Below are 17,555 nucleotides of genomic sequence, written 5' to 3'. Positions count from 1 at the left end.
TCTTAGCTAAATACCTAAGTTCAATCCTGGCCATCTGACAGCGGAATACAGTTCAGCCAAGTTCTCTGCCACTTTATAACCAGATCATCATTTGTCTAGTTTCTAACAGCACGTTCCTCATTTCCATCTGAGACCTTGCCAGAAGCACTTCAACGTCCATATTTCTAGCATATTTCTGTTCGTGATAATATATGTGTTCTCGGCGGTGATAGCTTTCTCTACAGCTCTTCCCGTATTTTTTCCCCCAGAGCCTTCTCCAGAATCACCTTTGACCCATATTTTTTAATTAAAAATTTTTTAGTGTTTATTTATTTTTTTGGAGACAGAGAGACAGAGCACAAGTGGGGGCGGGGGAAGAGAGAGAGGGAGACACAGAATCTGAAGCAGACTCCAGGCTCTGAGCTATCAGCACAGAGCCTAATGTGAGGCTCAGACCCACAAACCTCGAGATCATGACCTGAGCTGAAGTCAGACACCTAACTGACTGAGCCACCCAAGCGCCCCACCTTTGACCCATATTTCTGTCTTTCTTTTTTTTTAAGTTTTTAAAGGTTTATTTATTTTTGAGAGAAAGGACAGAGAATGAGTGGGAGAGGGGCAGAGAAAGAGGGAGACACAGAATTGGAAGCAGGTTCCAGGCTCTGAGCTGTCAGCACAGAGCCCAAGGTGGGGCTTGAACTCATAAACCGCGAGATCATGACCTGAGCAGAAGTCAGACGCTCAACCAACCAAGCCACTCAGGCATGCCCCCCCCCTTTTTTTTAAATTGACCCATATTTTGACCAACGGTCTCTTCAGGGCAGTCCAGGCTTTTTCTGTCATGAGCCTCAGAATTCTCCCAGCCTCTATCCATTACCGAATTCCAAAGCCACTTCCACGTTTTAGAGTATTTGTTACAGCAGCACTCCCCACTTCCTACTACTAAAACCTGTATTCGTTTCCTAGGATTGCCATGACAAATTGCCACTAACTGGGTGGCTTGGAACAAGAGCAATTTATAGTGTCTTAGTCCTGGAGGCTGGAAGTCCAAAATCAAGCTGTCAGCAGGGCCGTGCTCCCTCTCAAGGCTCTGGGAAAGAACCCTTCCTTGCCGCTTTCTAGCTTGGGTGGTTCCTGGCAGTCCTTTGTGCCCTCTGGCCTATACTGCATTGCTCTAAGCTCTGCCTCCATCATCACACGGTCCCTCTCATAGTCCTCCCCTGTGTCTCTCTGGGTCCTCTCCCCTTCTTAAGACATCATCAGTCATGGGATTCAGGGCCACCCTAATCCACTATGACCTCATCCTAACTAATTTCATCTGCAAAGACCCTGTTCCCAAAAAAGGTCACATTCTGAGGTTCTGGGTGGGTATAAATTTGGCGGGGGGAGGACACACTATTCAACCCACTACAGGTTCCAAGTAGAAAAGTTTGGAAATCACCGTACGAAACTCTGAACCTCTCAAAGGCACGCCTTCATTTTTACCTCCCCAACTTCTCGTACAGGTCATGGAATGCAATTAAAAAATATGTATTGCCTGGAGTGTGCATACCTATGTTCATAGCAGCATTATTCATAATAGCCAAAAGTTGAAAACAACTCAAATGTCCACCAACAGACAAATGGGTAAGCAGAATGTGGTATAACCACACAATGGAATATCATCCCATCTTAAGCATACATGAAGTGAAATCGCCCAGACACAAAAGGACAACTACTGTATGATTCTACCTATATGAGACACTTAGAATAGTTAAATTCATAGAGACAGAAAGTAGAGTGGTGGTTACAGGATGTGCAGGGAAGAAGGAATGGAGATTTATTGTTTAATTAATATAGAGTTTCAGTTTGGGATGGAAAAGTTGTGCAGGTAGATAGCAGTGATGATTGCAATAATAATGTGAAGGTACTTAATGCCACTGGATTGTGCATTTAACAATGGTTAAAGGGGTGTCTGGGTGGCTCAGCTGGTTGAGTGTGGAACTCTGCATTTCAGCTCAGGTCACGATCTCACGGGTTTGTGAGATGGAGCCCCATGTTGGGCTCTGTGCTGAAGTGTGGAGCCTCCTTGGCATTCTCTCTCCCTCTCCCTCTCTGCCCCTCCCCTTCTTGCACTCTCTCTCTCAAAATAAATAAACTTAAAAAAATTAAAATGGCTAAATCACACAGCGCTTGGATGGCTCAGTCGGTTAGACGTCCAACTTTGGCTCAGGTCGTGATCTCACAGTTTGTGGTTCAAATCCGGCGTCGGGCTCTGCGCTAACAGTTCAGAGCCTGCAGCCTGCTTCTGATTCTGTATCTCCCTCTCTTTGCCCCTCCCCTGCTCACGCTCTGTCTCAAAAATAAACAAAACGTTAAAAAAAGCGTTTTTTAAAAATGGTTAAATCAGTACATTTTAAGTTATGTATATATTTTACCACAATTAAATGAAAGAAATATTTACTGGAAGAATTACTTCACTCATGTTCAAGACATTCTCATCCCAGATGCCTAAAATACCAGTCGTCAACTGCTAGTTCCTTCAAATCCTCACAAAAAAAAAAAAAAAAAAAAAAAAAAACCACAACAGAATTCACTTATTGAATACTTATTATATGCCAGGCACCATGCTAAACATTCTGCATGCATTATTTTATTTAATCTGCACAACAACCCTTAGTATTTATTGGAATCCCCATTTTACAGATGCGAAAACAGGTTCAGAGAGGCTAAGTAACTTGTGCAAGGTCACCAGCTAATAAATGGAACACTGGGGTTTGAACTGAATTTTCTGGAGAGCCCATGCTCTTTAGCACTTTGCTGTGTTTCCTCAAAAACCTCTCTCAAACCCGTGAGTCCCATGCTTTGAAGATCAGGACAGAAGGTGGCCTCTAGTACAGTGTCCCCAAGCTTCTCCTAGAGAAGATAATAGCCAAGACTTACATAGCGCCTTCTACTGTGTCTGAAAGTACTTTACATATATCAACTCCTTTAATTCTACAACAGGCCCCCGAGGTGGGTGCTATAATTTATCCTCATTTTACAGAACAGGAAATGAGGCACAAGGAGGTTAACTTGCCCAAGTCACAGAACTGGGTATCTTCCCAAGAAAGACGACTCAGGGAACTTTCAACCACCTCCTTTTCTTCCCCTCTATCAGGAAGAAATCCTCTGGTTAATGCCACCTGAAGGGCAAAGTGACCAAGTCTTCCTCTCACTCACAGGAACCTCATTCCTTTGCTCCACCTCCGTGTCATGATTGAAAAGTCTGTGCAATGAATGCATAAATGAGCCAAAAGGGGCTCCCTGCCGCTTTCAGCTGAAGCCCTCCACATCACCCAGAGATGCTCCGCCATCACACTTCCGCCAGTTTGACTTATCTCTAACTTGATGGAAGTACTTAGGTTCTACAAGCAGACATGCTCTTCTGGTGCCTTCCATTGATATTTGAAGTTCTTGTGCTTTTAGTTATCTGCTGTCATGAATTATTAGACTTTGTATTGACAGCATCTATGAGCACAGACTTATGCATAGCAGACAAGATAAATGAATGAATACATTTTCATAAGACCCCAGGGTCCTTCCTTATATCCCCTGGTGAATTGTCCTCTATTACCTCAAGTCCTTCTGTGCCAGAAACCTCGCTCAGCTTTGTCAGCCTGGATCCAGCTCTCATCCTGCATCCTTGGGTGGTAAAGGCATTCATCACTTTTGGCTTGAGGTCTGAACCGGGTTTGGGTTGGCAGGCATCCCTCAGCTTGCCCACCTGGGTCCCAGTATAGTGGAATGAGGAGCCCAAAAAGTCCAGGGGAATCTTTAGTGTGTTTGCCTGCCCATCCGCTCAGCCACCTGCCTTATGTTTTTATGGAGAATCTACAGTGTCAGGCACCCTCGAGTATCCGTATTGGGAGTTACTGCACGCACACGTCTTGGAGCCTCTGAATATTCATGAGACAAGCAGAAAGTCCAATGTTAGAGAGGGGAGAAATAGTAATTCATAAATATTAATAAAGGCAGGCCACATGCTGCAAGGAAGGCTCTGAATGCTAACGAGTAGATGACGTCGGGCCGGGCGCGTGCCAGCGGGCGGGTGCCCGGGCGCGGGCGCGCCCCCGAGGGCCCGGGCACGAGCGCGGGGAGGGGGCGGAGGGGGCGGGGTGGAGGAGGGGAGCGGAGCCGGGCGCCGGCCGAGCTGCGGGGGGAGCGCTCGCTGGCTCGCCGCTGCCGCTGCCGCTGCCGCCGCCGCCGCCGCCGCCGCACTGTGCTCCGGCCGCTCCCCGCGGCCCGTGGATGGGGGTGTCCCGCTGAGCCCCGCGAACCGCCTCCCTCCGCCAGGACCCGCACAGGTGCCGTCGCGGGGGGCGACCTTAGCCCGACCGACCCACTGCCGTGGGTGGGGGTTGGACGGGGGTGGTGAAGGAGGCCCCGCGACTCGGGTTTCTCCGTCGGCGGGTCGGGGGGCGCCGCAGCCCCGCGCCCCCAGCCCGTCCCATCCTGGAATCGGAACGAAGGAGCCCCGAGGCCGTCGCCCTCCTGCCCAGCCCTTCACGGGAGTGCAGCGCCCGGGCCGGGAGCTGTGGGATGATGGGCACTTCAAGCATCATCAGATCAGAGCCTTGGCCCCCCAGCCAGGCCTGGCGTGCGTGTGCGAGTGTTGTGTGTGTGTGTGTGTGTGTGTGTGTGAGAGAGAGAGAGAGAGAGAGAGAGACAGAGAGAGACAGAGAGAGAGAGAGAGACAGAGAGAGAGACAGAGAGAGAGACACGGGAGGCGGCGCGGACTGGGGGGCTGGGGGAACCGGGGAACGCTGCCCGGTGGTGTGGGCCAGTGGATCTGTACCTCCTCCCGAGACCGTTATCTTGCCCGGACACCCTTAAACGCCCCAGAATCCTCTGTGCCCCTACGAGCCTGACCCCGCACCCGCCCGTGCCCCTCCCTGGGGTGCCGAGCCTTTCCCCAGGACCATGCATTCCTGCAGTGTCAGAACCGCTGGCAGCTGCCGCAGACGCTGCGGGAGCAATTGTTTTACTACGGAACAGGTCGGAGAAAGGACGAGGGTGGTGGTGGTGGGGGCGCTGCCCTCCGGTGGGCCCAGGACCCCTTGGGGTTCAGGGGTGCAAGGCTTGACAGAGCCCTGGGGCGGGCGTGTGATCCCAGCCCTCCCTTCTTTCTGCCTATCCCTTCCCTTTTCACTGCTCGACACCCCCGGATCTCCCTGCCACTCCCGTGTCCCGCTCTTGTTTTGGCCAAAGGGCCGGGAAGTATGTGTGCGGCCTGCGCGGGATGAGCCCAGTTTTCCCCGTAGCGCCAGCCATTGTGCTGCTTGGAGAAGCCTTTCTTTACCCCAACAGACCCGGGGGGTGGAGAGGAGGGGGATGTGAGATGAGGGTGAGTGGAGCAGCAGGAGGAGGGGGACGGGGTGGGGGGTGGGGAAGCGGAACCGCAAAGGGGTTGCTGACTTCTGTGCAACAAAATACTCTCTTTCTGTGGCAATGGGAAGCTGGCACAATCCTGTATACTGACTGCTTTTGCTGAGTAGCAGTGGGAAACTGCCGTGGATCAGTGGAGGGCAGATTTTAGGGATGAGGTGTGGTGAGGAGATAGAAATCAACTGATCTACCGGGTAGGTAATAGGAAGAAGGGGGAGATGGAATGGGGCCTCGGTGCAGGTGCAGAGGCCCAGCAGGGGGAGGCATGGTGAATTCTCTACTGCTCCCCCTCCACTCTGCTCAGCTCAGCAAAGCAGGGAGTGAAAATTTGTACTGCAGCCCCAAGCTGCAGCTAGTGCATCGTTATGCTGCAAAGGAGAGGCTTATGTGTTTCCTACAGGGTCTCTGTTAAGCTCAGAGCCCTTTTTTCTCTTCCAAATTACACCATCTATTGGGAGCCAAAATAAATGCAATAGATTATAGGACATAATCAAACTATAGTCCTGCACTCTGTTCTAGGATAAGAGAAAAAGACAAGGTGACCTTTCGGTGGTTCCCTTTTTCTGCCACTCTTCATGTATTTTTAAAAAATTGATTTTGGAAGTATAGAGAAAGAGGATAAGCAATCAATTGTATTACCCCTCGCTTTTAAGCGGGGAGGCCTCTAGGATGAGCTGTGAATGAAGACATGGGCGGGCGAGCCAGGATGCAAGGGTAGGACATTTCAGTGGGGGTGCAAAGGCACCCCACCAAGAGAGAAGAGCAAAAGAAAGTGAGCTAAAGGAAGGAGACAAAGGGCACAGGTTCAAGAAAGGCTGCCAGCCCCAACCCAGAGACCCCTCCTTGAGCCAGGCTCTCACGGCCTCTGCCATAGTCTGGGGTCTTTGTACAAATACCCGGCTCAGTCTGGGTATTGAGTGATATCCAATTCCCAGGGCAGGCTTTCAGTTTTGGTTTCATCTCCAGGTGGTCATTCATGCAGAGCTTCTTTGCTCTTGGGAAGTGAGTTGATGAAAAGAAAGCTGGCTATATTATGGATTGTTCAAATGGCCACATTTCTGAACTCTAGAGCTGTGATATCCCGTTCTTTTATCATCATCTGGGTGAATCCATTTTCTAGAGGCTGCCTGGGCTGAGCATAGGTGCTTTGAGCATAACCTTCCTGTTGACAACACCCAAAACTCAATCTTTGTCTTAGATGCTGATTGGATTGCCCTTTTGTTGCTGGTTAATAATATAGTTTGTGCCATTTCGAATTAGTACCCCATTGGTATCACCTATTCATTCTGGCTCCCCCTTCTCTCCTAGAGAAGAGTACAAGTCTAAAGGAAGTGTAAATATCTCTAACATCATGTCTTTCTGAAATGGGGCCAGTGATCCAAGAAGCTTTCACCAAATAAATTGAAAATAGCAGGGGTGCCTTAGTAAAAAAGGTGATAAATTTTATTCAGCAATAGTTCTCCCATTTGATCAGCATATAAAGCATTGCACATAGACTATCATGGCAGGGGGATTTTGTTTTGTTTTGTTTTGTTTTTTACTTGAAACACCCTCCCCCTACATTTGCTGTGAAACTAAGTTATCCTCATTTTCCTAAAATCATTGACATTTATCAAACACCACATATGCAATACATTGTGTTTAGCACTGCCAATGATTATTTTCATTACTCTGCAAAATAACCTTCAGCTTAAATACTGTTTTAAACCTCATTTTATGGCTGAGGAAACCATGGCACAAAGAGGCTGATAATTTGCCCAAAGTCTCATCGCTAGGAAGTGATAGGACCAGGATGGGAACCTGGAATCCAGGCTCTTAACCATCACAGAGTCCTGCTCTGGTCAACCCAAATCCCCCATATGTAAAACCTTCCTTGCTCCCTACTGCACTCTGTGATCTTTTCTCAACTCCCTTTGGCACTCAGGGATGCTTAATCTTTTTTGTGCTATTGGCCCCTTTTGACAATGTAGAGAAATCTATGAGATTCTCCTCCAAATATGTTTTTAAGTGCATAAAATATAGTTATATTCAAAGAGCCCTTTAGGGGTCTGTAGACCCTAGGTGAAGAACGCCTGAGTGGCAATTAGTTATGTATTGCTTTATAGCTGTGCTGTCCACTCTGGTAGCCCCAAGCGACATGTGGCTAGTCCAAGTGGAAATGTACTGTGAATACACACTGGAGTTCAAAGAAGTAGTATGAAAAGAGAATGTAAAATGTTTCATTAATATTTTAAAATATAGATTACATATTGGAATGCGATCTTTTGGACATCTTGGATTTAATAGAATACATTATTAAAATATATTATTACAATTAAGATTATCAATTACACTAATAAGTTATTAAAATTAACTTCCAAAGCTATTAGCTCTATACCAACACCTTCACTGTAACAAATGAGAAAATTGGAACCCATGATGCTTGTCACTCAGCCACACATTGGCAGGTAGGTCTGTTGGCTCTTGAGCATATGTTATTTCCAAGATGTCATAAGGTCCCAACATGTTGCCTTTGCACACTGTAAATACTCGGAATATATTTTGATGTGATGCAACGGTAATTGGCTTCCTCCCAGTACAATCCTGGTAAGAGCTGTCTGAGTCCCCACCTGGCATGGCCTTTGCCTCACTTACTTAGAGTTTAAGTTTTATAGACAGAGATGGAGAATGGCACTTTCAGGGCAAAACCCATTATTTTTGCTGTCTGTTCAGTTCTCCTCGGTAGTGGTTCCAATTTAAGCATCTAACTGGATCAGAAATTACACAGACAGGAGAGAAAAGTTTGGTTGCCTTTCCGCATTACAGGGAAGAAAGTGGAGTATGTAGAGAAGGGCATGACAGACAGTAATGCTGTGCTGCCTAAAATTGGAAATGAAAAATGTATGTGGGGGACAGATGATCATTTTTCAATGAACACACATTGATTGATTGCCTAGCCGCAGAGCAGTGTGTACAGGATGGAACGATGCAGGATGTCCAGAGGACGTCTGTGCCCTCGAGGAATTTAAATTAAAATTGGGGAAGGGCTTGGATACACACACAGTTGGATAAATCACAGTGGAAGGCAGTGTCTGAAGAGGGCCTGGAGCTCAGGAAATGAAAGTAGGCCTGAGTGTGCAGCTTTCCAGGATGTGGTGTCCAAGATGGTCATGGAGGCTGACCTTAGAGCACATGGGTAGTTGGGTCTATCTCTTTCAGGATAACCAGTCATTTAATCCGTTCCTTTAGCCCCAGACATGAGCTCTGTATCTTGGAAATGCTCAGGTGCTTGTTTTTGAGGGTAGTCATATCTAGGTCCATGCATCCCTATCCCAAACCCTTGGGGCCAGGCATTTTAGAAAGCAGTAATAGAGTGTGAATTCTGCATATCATTTCCTGGAGATTGGGGCAACAATCAGTATAATTAAAAAAATTATTATTTCTGCAGCAAAACACACTCAATGGAATAAATTGAAACCATAAGCAATTTTATATTCATGTAGGTTAGGTTTAGTTGCCAAGTGAGTTTAGGTCAAGTCGGTTTTTGCCACCAAATAAGTTATGAAAGACTTCTGGTTTTCAGAGCACATGGTTAAGGACGTGGACTTATGGCAATAATAATAATTAGTATTATCAATAACAATTATTATTATTATTATTATTATAAACAGAGAACATATGGGACAACAATGATGTTTATTATCTGCCAGTGATTACCTGTTCTAATCACTTACCTGTATTTTTACTCCTTTAACTCTTAAGACAATCCCTTGAAGATTATTATTTCTGTCTCGAGAAGAATAAAGAGAAGCACAGAGAATTAAGTAACTTGCTAAGGTCAAGTGTATGATAGCGAGGAAGTACAGAAGTGACGGATGCCTGGAAAGTGGAGTCTTCCGTTTTCAGAGGGATACAGAGTAATGGATTATGTGGTTATGGTTCCTCAGCAGAGGCGGCACAAAAGCCCGGTCCAAGCTCACATTACCTTGTTTGTTTCTCCTAGATCAACGAATCCTGAAAGTCACAGTTGTCCTATTGCTGTGAGAGAATGGAGGCTCCACTGGTGAGTTTGGATGAAGAGTTTGAGGACCTTCGACCCTGCTGCTCGGAGGACCAGGAGGAGAAACCACAGTGTTTCTATGGCTCATCTCCCCACCATCTAGAGGATCCCTCCCTCTCTGAGCTTGAGAATTTTTCTTCGGAAATAATCAGCTTCAAGTCCATGGAGGACCTCGTGAACGAATTTGATGAGAAGCTCAATGTCTGCTTCCGGAACTACAACGCCAAGACGGAGACCCTGGCTCCTGTGAAGAACCAATTCCAGATCCAGGAGGAGGAAGAGACCCTGCAGGATGAGGAGTAAGAAGTCTTAATTGCCCTCTGTTGCTTCAGACATGAGCCCTGTAGTCTGGGGCTCTTTGACATAGAACTCGTGTCTGTGGGTTCATGGCATCTCACTTATGCTTTCATGTCAGTGGGGCAGGGCCCTGGTAATTGCTGACATTATTCTATGATGTCCCTTTACAGGGACCTGGAGAGGTTTCTAAATTGAAATCTTAGAGGAATGAAGACTTTTTAGAAAATAGATTTTCTTAGGTACAAAATAGAATTTTAGGAGCATGATCCATTTTAGGGTCCATCTATGCTCCGTTTCTTTGTATCAGTAGTAATCCACCCAGATATTAGAAATAAGGATCAGAAAAGAAATTAATTAACTGTGACGGAGGAATCTGTCACTGGAACAATTTGCTTCAAGAAACACCAGAATTATGAAAATCTCCAAACTGTTAACAAATCCCCCCTCAGGACTGGAAAATCATCTACAAATGTTAAGATATATCCAAATAAGAAAGCATACAAATTGAACTGACAGCCCAGGGGATTACCTTGGGCCAAAATAAAGGTGATAATTAGGTGACATGACTTTTGAGTATACAGATTCCCTGTGTCACTTACTAGTCCCCTTTTAGGGTCTTAACAGTAGTCAAGAAAAGGGATTTGAGAAAACTGCTGTTTGAGGAGGGACTAGAAAAAGAAGAGGATAATTTGTAACATAAATTAAAGAAGGGTGTTTTGGGCACTTAGTAAAAATAGGCCTGAATTCCCTGTAGAGATAAAATATGCATCAATTGTTCTTTCTTTCTTAAAAAGGTGAGTTGGGTTTTTTTTTTTTTTTTTAATTAAAGCACAGGGACAGGACCCGTGAGCAGGAAGAGCTGCCCCTTGTGTTTGCATTTTATTTTATTTTATTTTATTTTATTTTATTTTATTTTATTTTATTTTATTTTATTTATTTTAAACATTTATTTATTATTAAGAGACAGAGAGAGACAGAGAATGAACATGGGAGGGGCAGAGAGAGGGGGAGACACAGTATCTGAAGCAGGCTTCAGGTTCTGAGCTGGCAGCACAGAGCCCGACGTGGGGCTCGAACTCACAAGCAGTGAGATCATGACCTGAGCCGAAGTTGGATGCTTAACTGACTGAGCCACCCAGGCGCCCCTATTGTTCTTTATTTTTAAAGTTTATTGATTTATTTTGAGAGATTGAAAGTGAGAGAGAGAGAGAGTGAGAGAGAGAATCCCAAGTAGGTTTTGCCCAATGAGGACGCGGGCTTGAACTCAAGAGCCAAGAGCTGGACCCTTAACCAACTGAGCCACCCAGGCACCCCAAGCATCAATTGTTCTTATGGAATCACACAACAAATGTCAAGTGGTTGTGATGGGACTTGGGAGCAACTGGGCTTTTGGTTTCTCTTTTTATGAACTTGAGTGGCAAGAGTTGCCCATAAATAAGTGAGGCGAAAGGTGTGTCCCAGACAACTAAACCTGACCTGTTTGGGATATAGTTGCTCGCTTGATGACTCTGTGAGTATACAGGGACTCTGTGTCTGTCTTACTATTATATCCCCATGTCTAATACAGGGCTTGGTGTGTCATAAGTATTCAAATAATAGTTTTTGAATGGAATACTGAATGTTGAATGAATTGGGTGAACAATAATAGCTAGTTTTGTAGGTACAGGTAACGGAATTCCAGGTCCACACCATTTCCTTCTTTTCTTTTAATTAATGTTAGCCTGAAGTCATGATCACAGAGAACATTTTACCCTGGTGACCAGTACTGTAACTGTGGGCTATGTGTTTTAATTCAATTTTAAGTTTCAAACTGATTTTTTCTTAAATTCTGAGCCCGTTATTAATTTGTTCAACTCCTGTAAGTCTAAAAAGAATGGCTCTGGGGCTTTATTATACAGAGTATTTTTTCACTATAGTTCATTGCACCAGGCAATGAACTAGAAATACAAAAGACTATGAATTATAATTTTCATACTCTCGCTAACTCACTGTGTGACCTTGGGCTAGTCACTTAACTTTAGTTGACTGTGTGGGTCCTCATCTTTGAAACCTCCAGAGCTCAATCTTGATGAAGCGGGGCTAAGGACTTGGAAAGAACCTAATTTCTTACCTTACCCAGGCTGTGCTCTGAAAATGACATTTTAAGATGCGTCCCATTCCTTTTGCTTCCAACAAATCATTCCTCCCCTATCTAAGCCCCCCTCTGCCTCATTAAGGATGAAGGCCCGGTGAGCAAGTTCTTACTCTCTTCTAGCACATTAGCAGAGGCCACTCAATGTTAATTACCATCACATGGGATTATTGGTCTCCTCACCCTGATTTTTCTGAGTTGCCTGCCTCATTGACTGCCTCAGCTAAAAGACCAAAGGTTGAATAGTTCCTTAGAGATAAAATACAATTTGGGGATAGTGTAGAGGGAGGAATCTGGGAAGAGAAAAATTAACACTGTGCTTTCAAGGTGGTCAATGTATTTAAACCTTTCCAACTTAAAAATCAGAGTTAAATTATACACGTTGTTTATAGATACCTATTCATATACTTCAACTGTAAAGTTATGATGAAGTAAGGGAAAAGATAATTTGATATCTAATCTGGTTGTGATTCTCCTGAGCATAGCTTGTAATAAACTTCCTTAGGTTTGCTAATTGGATGGATATTTCCTCCACAAATGAGTTGAAAGTGTGTTGGGTGGGTTAGCAGGACATAATAAAAACATAAAACAAAAGCAGTGAACTTCTCGGTCAAACTAACCTCCTTCAAGAGAGCACAAATCATAAAGCAAATGTGGTCATTCCCTTTAGAGTTTGGATTTCTCTAGTCCTCCTTTGGAACTATTTTGCTAATAGGGGATTGGCTGAGACGTCAACTTCTCTCTGATTTATCAGGGAATGGAAGTATTAGGCATTACAAGAGAGTCAAATTTGAATAGATTTTTCCTGGTTTTAAATTTGGATACTCTTCCAGAATCTGCTCTTTGCATATGTGTGATCATCCTTCCTGTCTCATAAGAGATTGAACTTGGAGGCCAGAGCCTCTCTAGGGGACCGTTACAGAAGGGGAATGGACAATCCTCACCCCACCACCTGCCTCACTGGGATTACAATCCGCCCTCGTACAGGCACCTGTAAGGTAAAGAGGGGCCAAACTTGTGAGAACAATCACCATTTGCTGTTCTGCAGATAGAATTATTGGGTGAAAAGTGCTAAAAGTAAGTCTACACAATAAATACATGGTGCGTAGTCAGCCATACTTGAAGGTGAAGTCAAGTAAATACCACACAACCAGGATATGGAAAGTAGATGGATAACTGTGATTTTGAGGAAAGTTAATTATCCTCTCAGAGGCTCAGTTTCCCCCTATAGAAGGCCAAGGTAGTATTGATTCTATTTCAGTGCTTGAAAGAATCTAAAAAGTTGTTCAAAGTCATTATGTGCTAATAATAATTCCTAAGTCTTAGCAGCGAAAGTGTACTCGCATGAACACACATCGAAATGTGGCTGTTGGCTTGATTGGACACGAGACACTCGATAAGGGCAGTAGCCAACCTGGAGGGGCTTAAGGGAAATGTTATCAAATTGGAATTCTAATAAGCCCTTTAGGCTAGCTGCCTACCATGTTGTCAAGAACAGAGGGGTGTGGAGGGGGGCAGGATTCATGTAGCCTTGATGGCTACATGATTGCCAGTAGACCCAGATCTTTGTGTATGTGCGTCTTGTCACAACCCATTCTGTTGGGTGTGTTCACCCGGTGCCAGCTTCCCTTTACAAATCCCCAGCCCTGTGTGGTGAAAGATAGCTTAGTCAGTTCCATAGGCACCTGAGCCCAGGCTATAAAACAGCCATAGGAAAAGCCTTTTCTGTCACTATAGGGACTGAGAGAGCAAATTGAATCGCGGGTGCCATGGCAGCAAAAGCCAGGAATTGAGGCGACCTGTTTAATCTTGGCTCTTTGATAACAGATATAGGAGATAACATTCAGAGTCTCCTTCCCCCAAGATAAGAGCGAGTGGCAGGACACTTCTCAGGGAAAGTAGGATTTCACAGTCCACCTCAGGGTGACTATAAAAGGGAATATGTTCATGCCCAAGGCCCCTGCTCAGGATAGAACAGATAGCCTCTCTGCGGGGGGTGGGGGGGCGTTGAGGAAGAAAAGCCCTTCCCATTCTCTTCCTCACAGAAAGCTTTGTGTTTTTCCCTCCCACCACCCGGTCTGCTCTGGCTGCCAGCCTGCCGCCAGTGTTCTGCCTTCGCCTTCCATTTAACCTTCACTGGGGCTGGAGAGATAGACAGGAAGCAGTCATGCACCCCGCTGCCCCTGCCATTCCTCCTTTTGTAGACTGATGAAAGCGCTATGTCCAAGAATAATGTAGTTAGAGATCTTTCACGCAGAGCTGGTTTCTGAATTGCTGTTCTAGCTTGTGATTGGGAACTTGGTATATTACTCTGATGCCCGTGCCCGAGCCAGTCACAAAATGATAAAGACTTAGGATAGTTTTGTGGTTAGGAATATAGGGCTCTGTAGCCGTATGGCCTGGTTACAAATCCCACCTCTGTCATTATTGGCTGTGTGACCTTAGACAAGTTAACTGACTTGTCTGTTTTAGTTGTTTTTTTTTTTTTTTTCACCTTAGGATCTGCCTTACAGAGTTGTGAGGATTGAATGAATTAATTCACACAAAGGTTTAGAAGAGAGTACATGACTTATAGTAAGTGGTCATTAAGTAGTGACTGCTAGGGTTAGTATTGGATAAAGAGTACTTCAGAAAAGAAGAAAATCTGGACAAAACAGGAAAGAATGAGGATGGCTCGAAATCCCGAGGAGAAAATGGTGTAGGGAATTGTCATAAAAATCTAGAGTTAGAAGGTGAAATCCAGAGTATGTCAGTCAAGGCCCACATGAGAAAAACCGCCACTCCCTAAATAATTTGAGAGAGCCCCCCAGTTGTCATTTGAAGGACAGAAACAGTTTCAAGGTCATTGGGAAGTGTGCAGTTCATTAAAAGTCCCAGCTTCCAGCCAGCCTAGGAGAGACACAAAAGGCTCCCACCTATTTTGGGCTTTGCTGAATTTTATTTTTCCAGGCACTTGCTGCAGGGACAAATCTGAAGGTCAGTGCTTGCATGCTTGTTGTTGATTCTTGCGGCAGAGAATGTAATGCAAGGAGGAGTCTGGCCTTCCCCCACTGGGTGTGGTTCTTGGAGTTTTGTCTTGGACGTAGCAAATCATCTTTGCCTCTTGGCTGTACAGTGCTACCGAGACTTGCATTTAGCATTAGGCTGGATTAATGAAGCTCTAATAGTGCCTGATGGAGATTGGATTATCACCCATGTTTAAGAAGCAGACTAAAATCCTGCTGAATGGATGTCTAATGAACACTTGATGAGTCCTCTCAAAGTGCTTGCTTGTAATTGCAGGAAAATAATGAGTCAGCGGATAACCCAAGCACTGCTATTAAATTGTGCTTTCTTGAGCTCCTTTAATGTGTTGCATCGCCGACTGTATGCTTTGTGCACTGGGAACGTCTCCTTGCTCTATGCCCATGCATCATATATTATTCCCGATTTGACATATGCTAAGAGAACTCGTCTCTCCTAATGTCAGCTGTCTGTGTTCTTGTCCACCTTGCACTTACCTTTTCAGTGTCTCACACCGTATTCTGTCATGTTTTGAATTTGATCCACATATATACATATTTGCTTACTTTTAAATGGCTGCTTCTTCATGTGAGTCTGTCTAAATACAATTTACCTTCTTATACCTTGTTTGACATGCATAGGCACCTGAAGGATATTGCATAGAGCCCTCATTTATCCTTAGCTAATATTAACTCAAGTGCCACTGGCTTCCATGGATGACATTATTTTAGGAGCTTGGTTTACTGATTTACATTAATCTCTAGATGTTGACTCCTTTGTTTATTTTCCTGTGTGTGAGAGTTTGTGACTTTAGGATTTTCCCCCAACACCTCCTTTTCTCCCCCCCAAAGAAATATTTCTGAAATAAGAGAATTAAATGACACAAATTAAAGAAAAGTTTTTCTTATAATGTACATATCAGAACTTTTTAAAGCCATGTAATAAAGGGACCCCCCCATCTTCCCTCACTACAACCTAATTGTTAGAGGTGTATTGATCGGTTCCTTTCATACATTTGCCTTGCAGTGTCCATGATGGGGACAGGGAACACTTACACTCTACTTTGCTGGAGCTGGGGGAGTATGCCACCACGGGCTCGCTAGAACATTTTGGGTAGTTAGTAAGCGTTAACAGCATTGGCATTATCCCTTTAGTTACATTAGATGTCAGGGAGTTAATTCTTGACCATTTAGATTGCAGGCCTCTGAAATTGAAATGCACCTAAACTCTATGGTGGCCCTGATCTCAAAGAGATTCAGCCAGAAAATCTGCCCAGATATCCACCTGTCGATTACCTACCTACCTACTTACATCACTATCTTCCTCTTTCTCCCTCTTTCTCTCTCACTCTTCTTTGCCCACAGAAAAGGAAAGGAAACATGGGCATTTCTTAGGTTCATGAGTCATGAACCATTTGGTTGAGGGGCAGATTTATTTTCAGGGGCAATTTATTTATTGCCTGAGGTGGTTTGATTGTAGACTCTACCATTTGTGTCTCAATGGTGAGAAATTCCTCTTCTCTTAAGCAAACACCTTTTAAGCTGCAGTCCCTGACCAGGGCCCATTCTCTTGGCTCTTTCTCTCCTGGTAGTGCCTCTAATTCGGTTTTTAAGCTGCTTTGCTCTTGCATGCTGGAAGGCAGATGATCTCAGCCTGGCACACACAGAAGCCTCTCTCCTCCCCTGGCCCAGCTCTTCCTTCCTCCAGGCAGGGCCAGGCCACAGATGTGTGCTAATGAGAGCTTCTCTTTGTTTACAGGGTTTGGGATGCTCTGACAGACAATTACATCCCTTCACTCTCAGAAGACTGGAGGGACCCAAACATGGAGGCTCTGAATGGCAACAGCTCTGACACCGAGGTACCTCTCTGGGGCCCCTTACTTGATAAGGCTTGAGAAGATGTGGATTCCAGTTAGAAAAACATTCATTAATTCAACAGTCTTACCCATTAGGTAATGAAGCTCACCCATAGCTCCAAAACATTGCTGGTAAGACAGGAGTTACGGAGGAGGTGAAGAATTAGATGAGGGGACATCCAGTGTCTGTGAGGTGACTCGAATGGCCGTCTGTAAAAAGTATAAATGCAAATTACTCTGTTGTTGATCTGTGTACTGCAACATGCAAAACAAGGTGGTCTGAAGAGGAGGAGAGTGACTATCACAGTCTTCTCATGTTCAAATAATAATGGTTTAAAAAGAATCAGGTTTTCCTATCCAAAAGGAAGAGTTCAGCCTCACCAAAAACAGGATGGCAGGTGCTGATAGATTTGTGGCAAACTCAAAGCCTGGCTAATGGCCAGAGTTGGGGCCTAGACATGAGTGAGGTGGCCACTCAGTGGGGAGTGGCCAATGAGACGTTTATAGACTCGACCGAGAAGCCGTTCTTGTGGCTGAACCAGAGTCACATTCTGTGCTTACTGATGCCAAAGAAGAAGGTGGCCTAAGGGCTTCTGAATGAAGAGAATACTTATTTTTTTGTTGATCTGCATAGGCTATGGGGAGTGACCTTTCAGAAGATCCAAATGGCCCCTCCTAGCTGAATCTACATATAGGAAGGTAAAATTATTTAATGGCTTTGTCCACACTAAAAGCCAATTTCTGCCTTGCTTGGTTTTCTAGTTTCAGCTATAAGGAAATTTGACGATTTCTTATCACGAAGGGCTGTCACAGCCCTGTGGGCTCGGCAAATGAGGGAAAGGAAG

The 17,555-nt window shown here is 44.9% G+C and overlaps 1 protein-coding gene across 2 annotated transcripts in view; it reads left to right on the top strand.

Moving 5' to 3' along the window:
- The first annotated feature begins 4,142 nt into the window (after nt 1–4,142).
- FEZ1 (fasciculation and elongation protein zeta 1) overlaps nt 4,143–17,555 on the top strand; it is a 43,515-nt gene continuing 30,102 nt past the window's right edge. The window contains exons 1-3 of one of the 2 annotated variants that reach the window (XM_045483364.1): nt 4,143–4,304; nt 9,368–9,723; nt 16,614–16,713. In XM_045483364.1, coding sequence (XP_045339320.1) covers nt 9,413–9,723; nt 16,614–16,713 — 411 coding nt within the window. In that variant the 5' untranslated portion in view covers nt 4,143–4,304; nt 9,368–9,412. Of the gene's footprint in view, nt 4,305–4,865; nt 4,996–9,367; nt 9,724–16,613; nt 16,714–17,555 lie in introns of those variants that run through there. The other variant, XM_045483365.1, reaches the window with a different exon arrangement.

This window comes from Leopardus geoffroyi, chromosome D1 (assembly GCF_018350155.1).
Source record: "Leopardus geoffroyi isolate Oge1 chromosome D1, O.geoffroyi_Oge1_pat1.0, whole genome shotgun sequence".
In the NCBI taxonomy this organism is placed as follows: domain Eukaryota; kingdom Metazoa; phylum Chordata; class Mammalia; order Carnivora; family Felidae; genus Leopardus; species Leopardus geoffroyi.
Note: the sequence above shows the minus strand (reverse complement) of the source record. Positions and strands in the feature narration are given on the sequence as shown.